The sequence below is a fragment of the Stegodyphus dumicola genome, chromosome 7, assembly GCF_044657685.1.
Source record: "Stegodyphus dumicola isolate Sdum_Otavi_A_Nest chromosome 7, ASM4465768v1".
NCBI lineage: Eukaryota > Metazoa > Arthropoda > Arachnida > Araneae > Eresidae > Stegodyphus > Stegodyphus dumicola.
Genome location: NC_140774.1, coordinates 14,476,711 through 14,496,157, shown reverse-complemented (window position 1 = coordinate 14,496,157; position 19,447 = coordinate 14,476,711). Strand labels below are relative to the sequence as shown.

Genomic DNA, 19,447 nt, shown 5'->3' with positions numbered 1-19,447 from the left:
TAACTGTAACTGATCCTTATGTTAGCTGTAACCATACCCGGCCCTCATATAGCTTTTAGTAATTTCGAGAAGTAGCATTAGAAGCATCTCGGCTGCCAAGTGAACCGGATAGAGCAATAGTTTCTCAGTTCTTGTTGGTTGTTTAGTTCGGAGTATTGAGATATCTCTGTGCAAGCTTCGCTTTACATTCTGTGGCGCTTAAGGTTCTTAGAAGTTTCAAGTGTAACTACTGACTGCACTCTGCAATGCTATAAAGGGGGGAGTTGTACATTATTATTATTATTATTATTATTATTATTATTATTATTATTATTATTATTATTATTATTATTATTATTATTATTATTTTGTGTGTGTGTGTAGAAATTACCAGTACAGAGAATTATTTCTTTTGTTAAAGTAACTATGACGAACCTGTACGTACGCACCAGTATATATATATACACACACACACACAACCCATTTTCTCGCTTAAAAGTCCTTGCCCGACCTTTACTTCAGTGAGTGTTTTAAATGATGAAAATATTAATATTTTGGAAGCAGCAAATTTTTAAAATATTTAATTTTCCACAAATAACGAAACCTATTTTAATGCGGTCTTCCGCTTACTATTACTTGTATTTGGGAAGGTTTCGTGCTTATTATGAAAAAGCATTATTAGAAGAATTTTTACTTTCGTAATGTTTAAAGTTTAATAGGCCGCAGAAGGAAGTCCGATGGTGCCCACATATTTTTTTTTAATAAGAGCAAGCTGTGAGAAATATTATTTCAATTCATGTGACTAAAGAGAATATTGAATATCATCCTTATTCAGTTCATTTTTCGCTGCTCTAAATAAAAGGGTCTTCAGATATGTTTAATAAATGCTCATTTTGTTTCATGCATTTTGTAATACTCTTTTATTTTGCAATTTGTTTGCATTATAACAACAGAACAGTCATTGCAGCGCATAGAAAAGGTTAGATACTTTTTAGTAATTAATTAATAACTTCCGAAATACATATAAGTCGTTTTTATAAGTGAATAAACACTTTTGCGAGAAGTTTTCCTAAAATGTTTTATTCATTCAAAATAATAGCATGAGCTGGCTTTTCATTTTCACTTACTTGTTTATTCATTATTTCCATGTTTACTGAACTTTTTATCTTCATTCCAGTTGTCATCTATGCATGAGTCTTTATTTTCTCAATTGACAAATAAGTATATTTCCAAGAAGATTTCATTATGATCTATATGTCATGAGACCTTCATCTCGACGAACGTCGCGGAAGAGATTTTATTGCAGAAGTCAGTCTTGGGATAATAATAACAATAGATGAAATTACTTTCGTGTTAAAATTTCAATATTCAGATAAGCATTATATCAAAACAAAAATTTTCAATATTTTAAGTCACCAATTTAATTTATATACTCAAGATGTATTTCTTTTGTAATTTTAATGGCATGAAGTATTGCATTCTTAAGCAGAAGCAGCTCTGGAAAAATTATTATCCTATAAAAGCTAAATGATTGCCTACTGGGGTATGTGTCATATGATGTTAAATTTTTTTTACAATAAAATGTGTATATATTGGTAAAAATTATGAACTGATAGGTAGACATGCTTAAAATAAAATTATGTAGAGTAGAGTCCATGTGGACGGCAGAAATAAAATCTGTGAACTTCTTGATTTAGGAATACATTTTAATGGACAAGAATGCACACAAAATACACATACGGTATACAAAAGACAAAATGCAAGATACTAATAGAAAATTTCTGACTTCTTATATCTATCTAGCTTTGAATTTTAATTCTTGTTGCCAACTTGATTTATTACTCAGAAAATTATTTAACTTTTTGTCAATTACTACAATAATTTGAAATAATTCTAGAGTTAAGCTACTAAAAGATGTTTTTACGTATCTTAAATTATAAGGTACTTCTTCCGGCTTCTTAGCATGCCTTCGTGGTGTACTGGTCTGCACGCTCGTTGCGAATTCGAGAGGACCGTGGTTCGAGTCCCGGCGGCATTGCTCATTTTTCATCTCGCCTGCTTCCAAAAAATACCTAATGTCTCTGCAGTGGTCCCCGAACTAAAAGGGGGTGAATGGTGATTCTTAAAACCAGCATTCGGCAATTGGGTCCCCTAAAACCCCAGTTGCCTTTTAAAAAAGGGGAAGTATATAAAGTATCTATCCCGCCTTCGTGGTGTAGTAGTCAGCACGCTCGACGCACATTCAAGAGATCCGTGGTTCGAGTCCTGGCGAGGGCATTGCTCATTTTTCAACTTTACTGCTTTAAAAACTATCTTAATGTCTCTAAAGTGGCGCCCGAACTAAAAAAATGGTGAATGATAATTTTCCCCACCAGGATTTAGAGGTTGGGTCTCCTAAAACCTCAGTCTCCTTTAAAAGGGGGAGTATATAAGGTATTTCTCCCGCCTTCTTTGCATGTCTTCGTGGTGTAGGGGTCAGCACACTCGAAGCGAATTCGAGAGGTCCGTGGTTCAATTCCTGGCGGGGGCACTGCTCATTTTTCATCTCCACTGCTTCCAAAATGTACCTAATATCTGAACAAAATAACTAATTGTTCATTTTCCATAAAATTTTGCTGCTGAATGTTTCTACAATGAAAGTTAACTGTTAGAGGGTTTTTTAATAGACAAATTAAAAGTCTTATATTTCTCGCAAGGGCAACATTTGCTAAATCGCGCGGATAGTAAAAATGCATGGTAATTCTGTATAGTCATTAGGTGTATTTCGGAGCGGTAAAACATTAAAAATCAGTAGTACACTCGCCGGGACTCGAAATCTTGACCTCTCGACTGCTAGCTGGACGAGATTCCAATTACACCACGAATTTAGGAAAAAAGGAAACTAACTAACTAGTTTCATACCGCTGGTCTTAAACTGAATCACATTCCGGGAACTGATATATACCAGAAAGAGTCACCCAAAGATGACTTGAACACTCCTACTGGGCCCGGGTTCCTCCACCCCCGAAACACCAACAAATTAGAACTTCCTCCGCTGATCGCTCAACGATCAGCAAGCCCACCACTAAACACGGACCAGTCAAGACCACCGTCCCGGCTGGACCGAGAACACGGTGGGGTGGGCGATGACAACTTAGGGTCGATGACTGGCCGTTGATTTAGGCTACCTGCCAGCACTACACGGGATGCCCCTCTCCTTAGGCTTTACATGGAATACCAAGGACAGCAGTGACCAGACTCTCAATGGTCCAGTTTGCTATTTGGTTACCAATACCCTGGTGGAGGGGACTAACACCTCCCGGCCCATGAAGAGCAAGTATGAACTTACCCCATGGACCATCGGGAACCGCCAAGTTCATGAATTTTATACCCCCGAGGCCGAGACTGCCTAGGTACAGATCCTAGCCAGTACTGCGCAGAGTATTCTACGTCGACCCCCGAGGAGGAGGAAAAAAGGAAAGAGAAAATTCTTTAGATTTTTATGCATTTAAAGGCCATAGACATCAATGGCGAGGTATTCAGATAGTGACGCATTATCGTCAACCGCACCTTTTATTTCGGGCGCCACTTGAAGAATCTCCTAGAATTTTTCGGAATCTGGAAAAGGGAAAAATCAGCCGTACCCAAGCCGGGATTCGAATTCTACATCTTCTGTTTACTAGCCGGAATGCTTCCAATAACGCCTGGAAGACACACGGTGAGGAAGGAGAAAATTCTTTACATTTTCATACACTTGAAAGGTGACTGAGGAAGAGATCGACTCAAGCGCAAAATCCTAGTGACGATTTTTTGACTAATCCTAGACTTGAATCCTAGACCGTTTACACATTTTTTGTGGTTATAATTTTAGGATTTTAATATGTTATTTACGTTTTTTCATTTACATTAAATGGTAAAAGCTACCAAGAATCATGGAAAATATATTTACGCCAGTGCTCCACTGCTATAATTAGCAGATTTGATTGGAGAAGATGTTACCAAAGTCATGTGACTTTCAGGCTACTTGGAAATATGGAAAAGAAAGTACAGTATCTGCTACTAAAAATATTAGATTAAAAAAGGGGTAAAGAATTACGAAATGGTACAGTTACAGGTACAGGTTGAAATGTTATAGGGCACCCAATGTTTCCTATAAGTAAATGGATATAGTCCTATTACACTTCCACTTTTATTAATTTAGAATGTAATGGGTAAATAATAGTTTACAGTCGGTGCATTTGCACTTAAAAACTTTGGAGTCATTTCCAGAATTTTGGTAGGATAAATTTTTATACAAACACAATTTTTTTTAAGTTTGCGAAATTTTGTCATAGTATATAATTAGTCATATTAGATCTTTAGGATCAGGCTTATAATAGATAATTTTTTTCATAGTTCGTTATTTGTAGTATATGTTTGTATATTCATAATTCGTAATAGTAAAATTTATTTGTAGTTTGTAATAGGAGTATTAATAGTTAATTTATGAGGTTATAACAATTGGAGTTATTGGGTAACTGAGCTATATCAAATTAATTAACAGAAAGTTTTCCTCTTCTGGATGAAAGGTACATCATGCTTTTTCCTATTTTCTTTCTGAAATACTTATTCTTGATTGCAAATTTAAGAAATGCATTTGCATTTGACGTAGGTAATTTAATACGAAATGATTTAGTTAAGGGACAGGTATTTATATTAGTATTAGGGTCTTCCCTATCCCCACAAATGCACCGATCGGAAGTAGAGCTGTTTCTTTGCTGAAAGTATGTGGGGAATAGGCCATGTCCTGCGAGAAAGCAATTTATGTAGTGGTTGACCACTTGTGCATTTTTCGTTAACATGAGGAGCGATTTCATGCAGTATTCAATCTGTGTCACTATTTTGCCATTCATTTTCCCAGATATTTGTTTTAATTTTTCCAAGATGAAATTTTAGGTAGGATTTTGGTCAACGATGTTGCATTATTAGAGTATTAGTGCCTGTTATGGCTGATTTTGCAGCTGTATCAGCTTCCTCGTTCCCCGTGATTCCAACATGAACTTTGATCCATGAGATTCTTGGAGATGGACGAAGAGGTTGTGAGGTACTTTCGATGATTTGTTGAATCAATTCAGATTTATTCTTGGTATTTTGGAGCGCTAGAATTGCTGACTGACTGTCTGTAAAGATGCGTATTAGCTGCAAGTTGTTAATTAATGAATAATTAACAGCTAATTTTATAGCTAAGAGTTCAGCTTGAAAAATGCAGTTTTCTTTAGCAAGGCGTGCTGTTAGTGTAAGTTTTTTGGTACAGATTTGGTAAGATTGTAAGGATTATGGTCATTTATCTAACAGTTAAATTTTGAGTTAAAGTTACTTTCCTGTCTCTTCCTAATTTCAAGCTTACAACGTCCGGCGAGAACGTATTTTTAGAATCGCGTTTGAATGCAAATGAGGAGGAGTATTTAACTCTGGAAGTTCTGCTTACCTCGTTGAAGAGCCAGTGATCCTGAATGGCACGCGTTCGCCTTTTTCAGGCTACTCTCCCTCTTAAGATATTATTACGCTCGACCGTACTTTAGGCCCTTGATAGCTTCTCCGTTAATTAACATTAAGGGGCCAACTCTGTTAAAATTTTGATAGCTTCAGCTATATCTTTTTAGTTAAGATTAGTTAAGTTTTAATTTTTAGTTTCCTACGTTCAAGCCGGAGAGGAGGCTTTCTTGTAACTCCAAGAAAGGAGTCGTCTTCGAAACGTTATTGGAATAATAAAGGGTTATTTAACCCTTCTTACGTTTTGTTCTCCATCTCACGAACTCAAGCGATTATTCGCTTATCAGTTCTTAAGATTCGTCAACTTTAACTGTAACCTAAATTACACAGGTTAGAATCTTACAAGATAATACAAGCACATCCAACACATGTTTCCATTTTAGAGCCGTCTGTATGGATAATAGAATAACAGAAGTTTTGAAGGGGTGGTTTTAGAGTATAAGAGATTCTGAGATTAGTAGTTGGGTGCTTGCTATGAGAGTTTCCAGAAGTTTCAAATTTTGTTGGATCGAGTATTTCTTCTTGTATAGTGCATGGTCTTCTTAACTTTAATATTATGTCTTTAATGTGCTTGAATGTGATGTAATATGGAGAGGTGGAATTCTAGAAAGGATGTAAAGAGCTTCATTTGTAGTTGTCCGATAGTATTTGGTGGTGCGGAGGAGAAATGGACGCTGAATCGCTTGAAGTAAGTTTTTTTTCAATGGTTGCGACCAGATTTCTGCACAGTAAAGAACAATCTTTTCAATAACTATACTAAAAAGTATTTTTTGAATGCGTGGGTTTAGACCCCACTTTAAGCCTTGGACTTTTCTTAGATTATTTGCTAATTTGCATGTTTTTGTTCTAATATAGAGCAGGTGGTCAATCCAGTTTTAGAACTATTTTAATTCTATTATTATGTATACTAAATTTTGGAAGTCTTGTAATGTTCTGAGATTTTTTTAAAAATATTATTGCTCTAGATTTTTCTGGAGATAGATGTTGATATTTAATTTAAGTCTGGCACACTGAGTTTTTAAAAGATGTAGTGTTTCATTTACATTAAATTCAAGTTGGTCTAAGTTCGTCTAAAAGTAGACGAATGTTGCATCATCAGCGAATACTATAATTTTGGTGTAGTCTGGCCATTGATATTATAGAATTAAAAGTAAGTGCTCAGACATGATCCATGTGGACAGCCTCGTTGTTGGATTTTTTTCTATAATTTTATTATTATTGATAATTAGACTCCTCCTTTCTTTTAGAAAATCTTGTAAGATAAGGAAGATGTTTCTAGGACAGTATTATCTGAGTGCCTCTATTACTGCGGGTCACCAAAACGAATCAAAAGCTTTAGTTAAATCTAAGCAGATAAGTGCTGAGTGGAGATCTGTTGATTTGTTGATAGTAATTTGATCAGACTGAGTCTATTGCGCTTGTGGTTGATTTATTTGGAGTAAAACGGTAATTATTGCTACTTATATAGTTAATTTTCGTGAGATGCTGGCGAAGACGACCAGTTATTGCTCTCACTAGAAGTTTTATTATGGCTGGTAATAGGTTAATTTGTCTGTTAAGAGTTTGCATCATCAGAATCTTTATCTGGTTTACTAAATAGGACAACTTGGCCTGTTTTGAAGCAAGTCGGAAAGGTATTTAGAAGAAGGCATTTATTACAAATATCTAAGAATATCGTTCTGTCCGGGGAGTGAATGAGTTTTATTATTTGGTTTGTAACACCATCTGGGCCTGGTGCTTTATTTTTAGGGAGCTGCTTGATGATACTTGAAATCTTTCGTAAAGTAAAATGTATGTCATTTGATGAACGTGGAGCAGTATTGTTAATTCTAACTGTTAATTGTTCAGCTGTATCTTCATCGGGATTATCCTGTATGAAAACGTTGTCCATAATTTTTTATATTGCTGCAGATGTTGCATCTTGATTTTGAAGCGAACATTGACTAATATCGAAAGGAATTTTGATTTGTGTCGGTTTGAAGATTTTGTTCATATATATTTTGTATATTGAACCATAGGTATCTTTAGTTTTGGTACAATATGATTTCCAGCAATTATTTTTAGCTTTTAGGATCCTTCTTTTGTAAATAGCTTTTGGCTGTGAAAAGAAGGATATACGCAGCATCTTTGGAGTCTTGAGTTGGAGCTTCCTTCATTTTCCTGTAATAAGCTCTTGTCTTGTTCCTTTGTGTTCTTAGTTCTTTAGTCTACCACTTTATATTAATTTTATTTCTTGATGTTTTAGTTTTGAAGGAAATTTTGCAATGATTTTGAATAGAGTTCGTAAGATCTTCTACAGCGTTATTTAGAGTAGTTTTATTGAAGGAATTAATGTCGGAATGAATTCGGAAAATGTCTGGTCTTATTGATCGAATAAAGTGCTTACTTGACCTTGGCTTGATTTTAAAGCCGTGAACAGAGAATGTTTTATTATTCAAATTACTTGTAAAAGAAATTAACTTATGGTGTGATAGGGAAATTGTTTCGTGAATTCGCCCTCCATGAAGAGATTATATTGGCCAAGGAATAGGAGGTAAGTGTAATATCTGGCCAATCACGCCCATGAATAGTTTCGTAGGTTGGTGGAGCAGAATCTACGTTGTGGAGGAAGAGATTATGAGAATGGTAGGTGGTAGGTGATAGGTGACGGGGCGGGGCACGGGCACTGTACCTTTACCATTAACACTATGAGCAGGATAGTATGCAATACCGTTGATTTTAACAAACTGTGATTTTCCTTTGTTTGCGTTTTCTTTCTTTGCCTTAGCGCTACAGGCGCTTTACAAATTGTATCTGTAACAGATATTTGTATATGCTTTATGACAAAAAATGATGAAATGCATATCATCTTCCAATATCTTATCCAACTTTAACGTAATTTATATGCTATCTTTCTTCAAAGGCTTGTAAATCTTCAAGGAATTTTCCAACTGGAAAATAATAACGGACTTATAAACTTATAAACGGACTCGCAAAATATATATTATTTAACATAAAATTAGTCATTTTATTTCCTAAATTAAAGAATCGTATGTCCTTTCGTGTGGTTTGTTTATGAATGACCCTCGGCCAACCCTGGACACTACCCCTGGCTCAAAATTGGAGTGGAAGTAGAATTCCAACTTTCTTGCATTCTCGCATAGGCGTGAATAAAACTACTGACTCAGACGAAGGATAAAAAGAACCCTTTATTAATTCAAAATAGTTAACAGAAACGCACGGTATTTGTGCGTTACAAAAGCACTGTTAACTTGCGGTGGAAACTAACACGTAGAATATAGTTTAAGTCAAACCTAAAATAAATAGTGCAAGATAGCACTTAAGTTACGCCTAAGAGGTGGACTTCGAAACGTTTCTTCACTTGTCATAATTTACTAGTTCTGGAATATCGCAAAAATATTTCAAACAGTCCGGATTCTTGATGTTGTTGACTTGAGGAACTTCATTCGTAGCTACAATCTGCCGGACAACTCCTTCCATTCTCTTGTTGTTCACGTTGTACTGAAAAAAAAAATTAATAATGTAATTTTAGTTATTTGTTATACACTATTAGTCATACTGCTTCACTCATAAGTAAAAAGAAATATTATTTTTAATTTGCCGAATAATTTATCAGTAGCGTTTGATACTGATAAATACAGCTTAATCTTTTAAGAGATTCATATTCCCAGTAATTTTAATTCCCTTAATGAATACTCCGATTAATTTAATACTTCATTGATTTTAATCAAAATCAATGAACGATAAGTCATTGCAATATCACTAATATCCATTGTATCACTTCTTGTATAACCGAATATTTACATCATACATTAAATTACACATATATTTGCGAATCACTTTAACATGTGATTTTCCTTACAGGTATATCCGGAGCCTCTAGAATGACTTTTGGGACGCAGTCGATGCACAATTCCCTTTCTATGGTCTTTGAGATCTTTTCCTTGAGCTCTGGTGTAAATTTGCTGCCCTCTTTTAGCTTGACGAACAGAACAGCTCTTGAGTCACCATCACTTCTACTCTGACTCACACATATATAATCAAGAATCTCTTCCATCTCATGAACTAAAAGTAAGAAACAAACGTAAATGATTTTTTTCAAAAGCTGAAAATTTTCCAGGAATCGCATCACAGTTTTGCATGAAGACAAACTGTTAATCATGAAAGTATTAAAAATAAGGATTAATAACTGATTATATTAAGTAAAGGAAACTTGGAAACTTGATAAATACTACAAATAAGATTATGGAAATTTGAAAAAAAAATACTACAAATAAGATACATTATAGTGAAAAGATATAGGATTTAGCGTTTGCTATTCCAGTCTCATGCCATATCATGTTTAGGAATTAAGGTCTTTTTGTATTTGAAGCTGATAAATGAAACTCCTGTGGAGGGCTCAGAAGCCAAGCATTTTAGTGCAAAAGTTTCCTCCGGGTTGTGCTACAGATATTTGGAGATGTTTCGTGTTGCAGTCGTTGACCATTCACCGATACGTCTTCGAACGTTTCGGACTGCGCTGCCAATATTTTGCAAAAAAAACAATTGTTCCAAAAAGAATAATATTAGTTTTTTTTGAAATATTTTGGGTAAATTCCTTACTTTGATGTAAAATTCGAAGTTTTCATTTAGAACAAATAATAAATAGATTAATCCTGGATAATAAACATCATTATATATTATATGTAACAATAAATATTATGTACTTTTCGAGCAAGAAATATGTGCAAGTTTGTGAAAATCCAATGCATGTGAAATCTGGAAAGAAATGGCTTCAACTCTTCAAATAATTACGTTAACATGGGTAAAAACTTCAGAAATTTACCCGGTTGAAAAATATACTGTCTGCTTTTGAGTTCTTGTTTCTTAATCAGATCCTTAATTTATCTTTTGGATTTTCTTCATTTAATTGCTCTTTCTCCATGTAGTATAAGTGCTTTTGTTTGGCAACACAATTTTGCTTCATTTGTTAAGTATTTATGTTATTTGTTGCTCACCTTCTAGTGGGAATGATTTCATTTAAAGCGAGTTATTAGATGAAGAAAAGTGTAATTCATAATAGGGAATATTCATTTTTACTTCCTTGCTTTAAAATTAATTGTGAAGAGAATTTGTTGTGGCGTCTGTACGAACGTATGTACGTACGGCGTACGTACGTACGTACGTATCTCGCATAACTCAAAAACGAATAGCCTCAGAACGTTGAAATTTTGTATATAGGACTGCTATAACATGTAGATGTGCACCTCGTATTTTGGTTGCAATTGGCCGCACCAAACGTATATAAATATATTTATATATATATCCACTTTGTTACCCGGCTCAGTGATCTCAGTTTCTTTCCTCTTATATGTTTGTAAATTGTACATTTTTTTGCTTTAAAAATGATTGAATTATGTTGTTTTTATCTTCCGGTTAAGGTTTTTATGCCTTTAGTAAATCTGTATGCAATATTTTTAGAATTATCAACAATTTTAAAGTTGGTTAAGTTCCGCTAAGCCTTTTTTTATGGCGGCCATTGATTGTTTACATTTGAAACAGCAGACTAGTGGATTTGTTGCCAATCTAGAGAAACTTAGCTTCGCAACAACAAAGATAACACCTTCATTTATTATTGCCAATTAAATCATGCTTAATCCTTTATGGAATTTTTTCGAGGAAATAAGTGTTTAAAATTTACTTCGTAATTTTTAATATAGATATTTTGAGTTTTTATGCATTTTTGCCTTTTCGCGAAGTGAGAACTGAATTAATTGAATGAGAAATACTCAATCGTCTGTAAAAAACTGTTTCTTTTTTGTTTTATTTGCTTAATTTCTTTTATACATCATTCTAGCTTTATTATTCATTTCTTTTCATAGTTACAAGAAGTAATTATGTAAAATTTCTAACTGCAAAAGCTACCAAAGAGGAATGAATGTAATTTCGTTGTGATGTATCTGCACTTTATTTATAAGGAATGAAAATACAATAAAATGTACCTGCAAGACTAGATTATTTCTGTTAAAACTTGCTGGCTTCGTCTGTTGGTATCATGGAAAAAATATGTCACTTATTGCTTTTATAGTATGTTTATTACTAATATTCTCATTTAGTTACTTTTATTATAATTAACTCTTATTATATTATTTTAATCCTATATACAAGGTGGTTCAAATAAGGCAGGAAGGGATTTTTTTTTACAAAACCTTTATTGCGAATGAAACAGTTGAACAACGTCCATCTTTTAATGTACTCCCCTCCAAAGTCGATATATTTTTGCAAACGTTCTTTCAGCTTTTTCATGTACTTTCGATCCTGAAAACTGATCGCAACAGTACTTTTCTCTAGATACTGCATTCTTTTCTGGTGGAATTTGAGCCTGGTACTTGCAATTGAAAAAAGAACGCAGGTTTCATTGACTTTCACTATGGCCTTCTAGAATGCGTCCCCCTTCATATCCAAACCACCATAGGAGAGAACTGGTAGTTTGGATGCGCATCATTTTTTTTTTTCTTTTGCATGTGTCAACTAAAGTGGGACGATCCGCTTTTGAACTAATTAAAAGAAGCAATTCTCTTTCTTGAACGAATTTACCCTAACTCCAGAATAGGAATAAGAATATTGCTGGTCTAATATGCGAAGCGCAATTTTACCAGTTCACATGAATTGATGACCCTTCGGCGCTTGACGCTGTATATTTCGTGAAAGTACGTGCAATCCGTAGAGAGGAAGCTTGGAAAGGTAAATCGAAGTGAGTGATCCTTTGTCACGGTGGTGCGAGAGCCTGCAAGAGAAAACAGACGTCGCTGGAAAGGCAGGGAAACTCGCTCCTCGGTATAATGGTGCCTGAGCACCACAGGGCCTAAGCACGAGGCCTTATCTGTTGTAGAAACGGTTGAAAGTTGTGAAATAATTAAAAGAAATTTCTCTGAAGTTCAGGTACATAGGCAGGAGACCATCAGCAGAGCAGCTACTGCGTCATTGCGACTTTCAGCTTTTCTGCTCTATCGATAGAAACTATCAGCGCTATCCGCTATCAGCGGCATTGATTGAAAATAAAATTTTACAAAGTTACAATGGTTGTGCAAATATACATATGACATACAGAGATAGAGTATTCAGGTCTTGAGGTATTTGCATAGATGGCAATATTTACAATAAAGCTCATAACATGAATATTTAGAGAATTGTTACTTAAGATGAAAATTTATGTTTACAGATTTTTATATATTAATTTTGAAGATAATATAAAATGTCATTATACATTTTAAAGAATTTAGACATATATAATTTAGAAATAATTAAGCCAAATTAAAAAAGAATGAGAAAAACACTAAATATAGAATAAACATTAAATAAATTTAGAAAAATATAAAATGTAGACTGGATATAAATATTAAAGATATACTAAAAGTAAATAATAAATGAAATAATAAAAATATTAGGAATAATCTTCTAACTACTAATTTTATAGCTAAGGAATAATCTTATAGTTATGAGAAAAGAAGTATTATAATTAATAATCTCCTAACTAATAATCTTATAGTTAAGGAATAATCTTATAATTATGAGAAAAGAAGTATTATAATTAATAATAAGAAAATGAGTATTATAAATTTATTGAAGAAAAATATTTAAGGTAAGTGCTAAGGGAAGGAGGTGAATAGATAGTAATTTGAAAAGTGAAAGACTTAAGAAACATGATTAATATTGAACCACTGTTATAAATGTTGAAAAATTACAGCTATAAAATCTTGATAACTAAACTACAGAGTTAACTACAACACTAATAGTACAAAATTATAATAAGGATAATTAAATGTAAATGATATAATGATTAACAGAATTGTTATTATCAATATATGAAATAGTAAATGTAATATTAATAAAACTTTTTACAATCATAGTACTAGTATTAAATAGGAGTAAAACTGCTATCTGATAGTAAGCTTAGTCAAACTGCAATGCTTTAAAAAATCGTATAATGCAGTAGAATCTGACAGTATGATGATAAACATAAAATAATATAATTAAAGCTGAAGTAGATTAATAACATTAAAGATTATTAGTGTTATAGATGTAAGGGATTAAAGAGATGAAGAGTTGAAAAGTGAATATTAGGAAAATATGGGATTAGTGTTAATATCGTATATATTGTTAATTATTAAGGAAGTCTGACAGTTATGATCATAATGTATTATAATTAAAATAGTAAAGGAATAAATGATACATGTATTAGTTAATAACTATTAAAGAATGATAAAATCTGAGATACGTTAACATCTAAGGAACAATAATAAAATAAAATAAAATATTGGAATAGGAACATAAAATGAGATAATAATATACTTATTAATGTATAATAATATTAGGATAAAAACATATAATGAACGATAATAATATAATATAGAGCACTGAAATAGTTACATAAATAAGTTGATAAGATGTATAAATGTAAGCTAGTTAAAAAAGTAAATCTGTAAAAAATATACACTTAATAATGATGAGTGGGAGTCTACTGCACAAAGGAATAATATATAAAAGTCGAGAACTCAAGAGTCTATAAGTTCTTTAAAGTAATTCAAATTCAGAGTTTCAAATCCCAGGTATAAAATATCTAAACCTTGAAAGCTAATGAATATTTAGTCTTTTTTCTAGAGTTTCAATGTTGAAAAATATTAGAATGGGGTTATAAAGTAAATTGGTAGAAGACCCATATTGAAGTGTCTATAATTTCTTAGTGTTCATAATAATCATGATTTTCTTGAAAGAAAATTTAAATTTAAGTGGTAATCATATAAATGTTTTCAGAAGAGATTCTAGAAATAAATGAGTAGTCTGTAACTGTAGAGATAAGTAAAAGGTAAATAGTCCTTGAGAATATAAGTAGGTCTTGAATATAAGAAGAGAGCAGTCCTTGAATTGTAGTCTTTAAATTAAAAATATTTGAGTAGAAATTAATCGAAGTCAAGATAATTGACATATAAACATGTACAATGATGAAGACAATAAGATTAGAGAGGACGTAATTCGGGTAATTAGATTTTATATAATAAGAAATTCAGAAAAGGCATGATGATGTCATTTTACACGAAATTTTGAAAAACGATAAATCCTTTCGAAAATCGATAAATTTACAGAATACAGAAGTTCCCAAGTGGGTGGGAGTATGCTATTTAAATATTTACGGTGCTTTGAGATTGTCACAATTTAAAGATAGATAAGTTATAAGTGACTGCAAATTTTTACGAATTATATTGCATTTTTTGATTTGCTTGAACCAAAGTGGAGCAGATGTTGGATTATATGGTTTAAGACGAAATTCTTTAGTAATTTTACAGTGAAACAAATAATGGTCTATTGTTCCATAGTATCCACAAATGTACTGGCTTGAAGAATGTAATCCAAATCTATGCAGATAGAAAGGAAATGGACCATGACCTGTGAGCATAATTATGATTGGACGTTCAGTAGATATTAGATTTCTGGAAGGAAATAAAAAGGTGCGTCTGCCTGTCGTATCAGAGATCCATTTTTTCTTTCCAAAGGGTTTTGATATCGTCTTCTAGTTGGTTATTCAAATATGATAGAGGATATGGTAGAAACCTTTGAAGAAGTGATGAATTATTTGCTGCATATTTTGCCAATTGTTCTGCCATTTCATTGCCAGTTACACCTGAGTGAGCTTTTGTCCATTTAAATTTTGGTCTGAGATTAAGTGTAAACAGAGATAGAAGGTGACGTATTGTAGAGCATAAGGGAGTGTGATTTTTGATCTTTGCAGATTTATTTATAGCATTTTTATGTCCTAGAAGGAATCCATTAATAAGTGATTTTTGATTTAATCTTTTCACCCTCCAGATAATAGGAAGGACATTTGACGTCATTTGCGCTATGGAATATATCAAAATTTCTACGGAGATGGTTATTATTTACCTTGCAATTAATACATCTTGAGTTTAAATCCTGGCACTGGGTAACAAGGTGGCATTCACCACAGAACATGCAATGGGTCCAGTTCGAGCAATATTTGTAGTTGTGATTAAAATTTTGACAATTAGTGCAGCATCTAATTCCATTGTTTTCCATGATACGGATGAATTTGCAGTCGATTGATATTGTTTTTAATTTTTGTAGATTATTGAAGGCTGACGGTGTACATTCTAAGATCTATTTCGATGTGTTTCCTGAGCGTTCCGAAAGTTTACGGATAAGAGTAAATGAATGACTTTGCAGGCTTGCAGTCGATGTCAATAAGTTGATAATATCTAGCTCTGAATATTGAGCGGTAACATAATGTAGATTGCACCTAGGTAATCTGGGTATTGAGATCCTCATAATTACGTCCTTGACGTTGCTGTTGAAGACCTTGTCTTTTAGAAGGTGTACATCAGAGTCATCACAATTCCACCACGTCTGAGTTTGGTCATCTTTGCGAAATTTATGTTGAGGGTATCAAGTGGAAGGCATTGGTCTAGGTCCTCTAGAAGTTTGGTAGTTGTATTATTACCTTTAGGGTACAGAAAAAACATTGGTAATTTTGTGTATGGTAGTTTGTCATTATACTTAGAATAGCTGTCATTTGACATGTGATGAGTAGATGGAGTCTGATATTTTCTAGCTGAATGATCCTGATGTTGACAAGTTTGGAATTCTTCGTGATGCTGATCAACCGTCTGTGGTTCTTGAAATTTGCAGTCTGTGGTTATTTGGTAAAATTTGTTTTCTTTAGACACAGTAGCTTTTTCGTTGATCAAAGTGCATTTAGAGGGGGATATTTGCATATAATTATCGACTTGAGATTTGATCTCTTTCGTATTTTAAGTTTAATCTCAGCGTATTTTAAGTTTTCAAAGATCTGTTTTAATTTGTCTTGCAGCTTTAGTGGGACAATAATTTTCGAACCTTTTTTTTTTTTTTTTTTTTTTTTGTTTTGTTTTTGGTTTTCAAGAGTTTAATTCCTTGATTATAAAAATGATCTATTGCATTGAAACGATCTGACTGATTTTGAATGATATCCATCTACGATGGACTCAGTCGCAAGGTCGAAGTCGTAATCAGAGTTATTATCTGACATCATGTCGATATGACTCATTTTATGATGAAGATATATGATAGTTAGTTATTACAGCAAAAATTAAGAAAATTTATGCTTGAATAGAGAGAAATATATTTATAGGAGTAATAAGTGAATATGATTACAAAATCATTAAATAAACATGGTATACATATCAATGGAACGTTCAAGGTAACATTATACTATAGTAAATAAAAGTATAAATATGATATATGTAGTAAACATAAGAATAATGACTTACAATAGGCTGGAATAAATATTTATGTATTTATAGCAAGCGCAGTTTCATATTTGAGCATGTGCATTGTTAGCAACCAAATTCTTTTAAATTTAAATATTAAAAAATACAAGAAGAAAATAAAGAAAATTAGTGTAACTTTTGAAGTTTTTTAAATACATAAATAAGACTTATATAAAAATTAGAGAGACATTTAATTTATACAACTATTAAAAGTTTATCTTATTTTAACAAAGCGGTTGCAAATTTAAAATGTGTGCATACCCAATTCAGTTATAGCAGTATTCAATGGATGCAACAATAAAAAATTATTGCATAGTATCAAGATAATATTAAAATTTCAATTAAAAATGGTAATTACTTAAACCGGTCTGAATTATATGTAATAAAGGTTATATATTTGAAGAGCGAAAATTTACATAGACACGAGTGAGGTACATAGACACGAAAACAGTCCAAACTTTCGAAAAAGAGTCCGAATCTTCGTTATTTCAAAGAACGTCGCTAACGAAAAGTTTTTGAAAAGTCACGCTAATTGAAAATTAAGTCACTAGAGTAAAATAAGCACAGAAGCAGCAGAACTGGTAAGAAAAGTACAGAAACGCATAAACAATTGGTGCCAATAAATATAATGGAAAACCAGATGTACCAACTAGAATTAGTAATACTAACAGAGCTATTTTTTGTCTTAGAATGAGTATTAGGTGTAAGGTATTTAGAAAATTTTGCACATCCCCTAAATTTTGCTGTGCGCCTCAAAAGGTAAACCACAATTACAGTACCTAACCACGTTTAATTTTTTAGTTGAAAAATTTTCAGGCAAGTTTGTCTGGTGCAATGGAGATACCGAAGTCTTGATGTGACCTTCAAGGACCAATAGTGAGGTGGCCAACTCAATAAAACTGAGTTTAAGCTCTTTATAGAAAGCCTGTCAAGGATAGAGATCTGCTATTTTTTCACGAATTGAATCAGTTTACTACTATATCACCCGGCCATGCTCTGTACCACAAGTACTGTGTGCCCTAATGATAAGTTTTCAATTAATACCGATGCGTGGCGTAAGTGCGCCCTGTGGAGGTGTTCTTCTCAAGACGGTTAGTGTGAAGAAGCGACACGAGTTCTACCAATGGCAATGTGTTGGTGCTTCTCTCACTTTGTCCTGTCCTGTCCTTACTAAGCGAGCGAATGCATGATCCGAGAAAAAAGAGAGGATGATAATTGGAAGCTCACCAACTTTCTGTTTTAGGGAAGAAGAAAATGTTTATCCTTCCAAGTGAATTGCATTTTTACTTCCAAATCTTTTCAAAAAAATTCAGCTGTGTAGAAAAGAGGTTTTATTGAATCTCAAAAGTACATTTAAAGAAACCAAGCCACTGAGTTAGCGTTTGATTGTGTCGATTTTTCAGATTCCACGGCTCGTTCGATTCTATTCGCTCTTCGCTGCAGCCTCAGTAACCGATCCCTATTCCACCGCGCTGTCGATTCTTTCCACTCTTTGAACCATGCTCGCTAATCACCTTCAGTTCACTGTTTCATTCATTGTTCTCTAACCTTCTCGTCTAGGTTATTCTTCGTGAAGGGTGAGTCATAAATAAGAACTGATTTATTTCAGTTATCAAACGGTTCTGATCCGATCTGGATTTTGCCCATGTCTTCTGTCAACGTGCATGTAATCGATGGACATATAAATTAACATAACATAGTACACTTTATTTTTTGCAATGGCTTCTATTCTGCCAGCACTAAAGTTCTTTGATAGCGTTCCTATTCTCAAGAATCAGAGGATCCTTGTGTGTAGGAGTGAGAGATGTCCTTTACACGCTCCTTTTCATCAATGAAGTGCTTAAACCACTCAAACGCATGGGTACGCATGAAGTACTTATCCACTCATGCAACACTCTTCCACATACTGTGCTTGGAGTCTGCCAAATTTCAGATAACTGGACTTTTCTTCGAACAATTTGCTCAAAATGCTTTTGTTCATTTTTCTGAGTCAAAGAACAGGGAAAAGTGAATGGAACACCAGAATTTCGCCTATGCATTTGTAGATTTTGCTCTGTCTCACTACTGTTCCAGCATAACATCGAAGAAAGGGCATACTGCGCCTCTTCTCGGACACAGCTCAGTTAGGAATACACTACATGTGTAGCATTCCCAACTTTCTTCTACTGGGAGGCCGCGCAATGCTGCCGTTCTGCATCATGCACCCTGTACTTCATTATATACAATTCTAATTATTTTATTTCCAAATATCAACTGATATTTTGGTAATATCTTCATTTCTATTTATATTTCATTATTCATACATACATTATTTTGTTTTCTTCATTGAGAACCCTAATGGATACATGTTTAAATATATCAATAGATTAGTTTGGCATAGCTATGTTCTGTCATATGCTATAAGCTGCATCATTGTGTTTAAGATTTTTTTGTCTTTACGGCTTCCCACTCAGGACATATCTGATATCTTCTGGTGTGATGCCGGTTCTTGACCCGGGGATCGGATGTCCGGAACCGGCTGGAAACCACTGTAGGCGGCGTGAACCGTGCGCGGGAGATCGTCGTAGGCAGTGGCGGAAGGCAGGAGACCCAGCGTTTGATGGATGGGCAGGGACTGTGGGAATGGCTTCGGGTTCGCCTGCTTGCGTCTCCCACAG

At 33.6% G+C, this 19,447-nt stretch overlaps 1 protein-coding gene across 1 annotated transcript in view; it reads right to left on the bottom strand.

Annotated features, from left to right (window-relative positions):
- Positions 1-8,660: 8,660 nt before the first annotated feature.
- The window catches only part of LOC118183305 (acetoacetyl-CoA synthetase-like), a 73,942-nt gene continuing 63,155 nt past the window's right edge, over positions 8,661-19,447 (bottom strand). Inside the window, exons 18-19 of the mRNA XM_085821352.1 lie at positions 9,353-9,555; positions 8,661-8,991 (exon numbers count right to left, since the gene is read on the bottom strand). Of these exons, the coding sequence (XP_085677478.1) occupies positions 8,848-8,991; positions 9,353-9,555 (347 nt within the window). The 3' untranslated portion in view covers positions 8,661-8,847. The remainder of the gene's footprint in view (positions 8,992-9,352; positions 9,556-19,447) is intronic.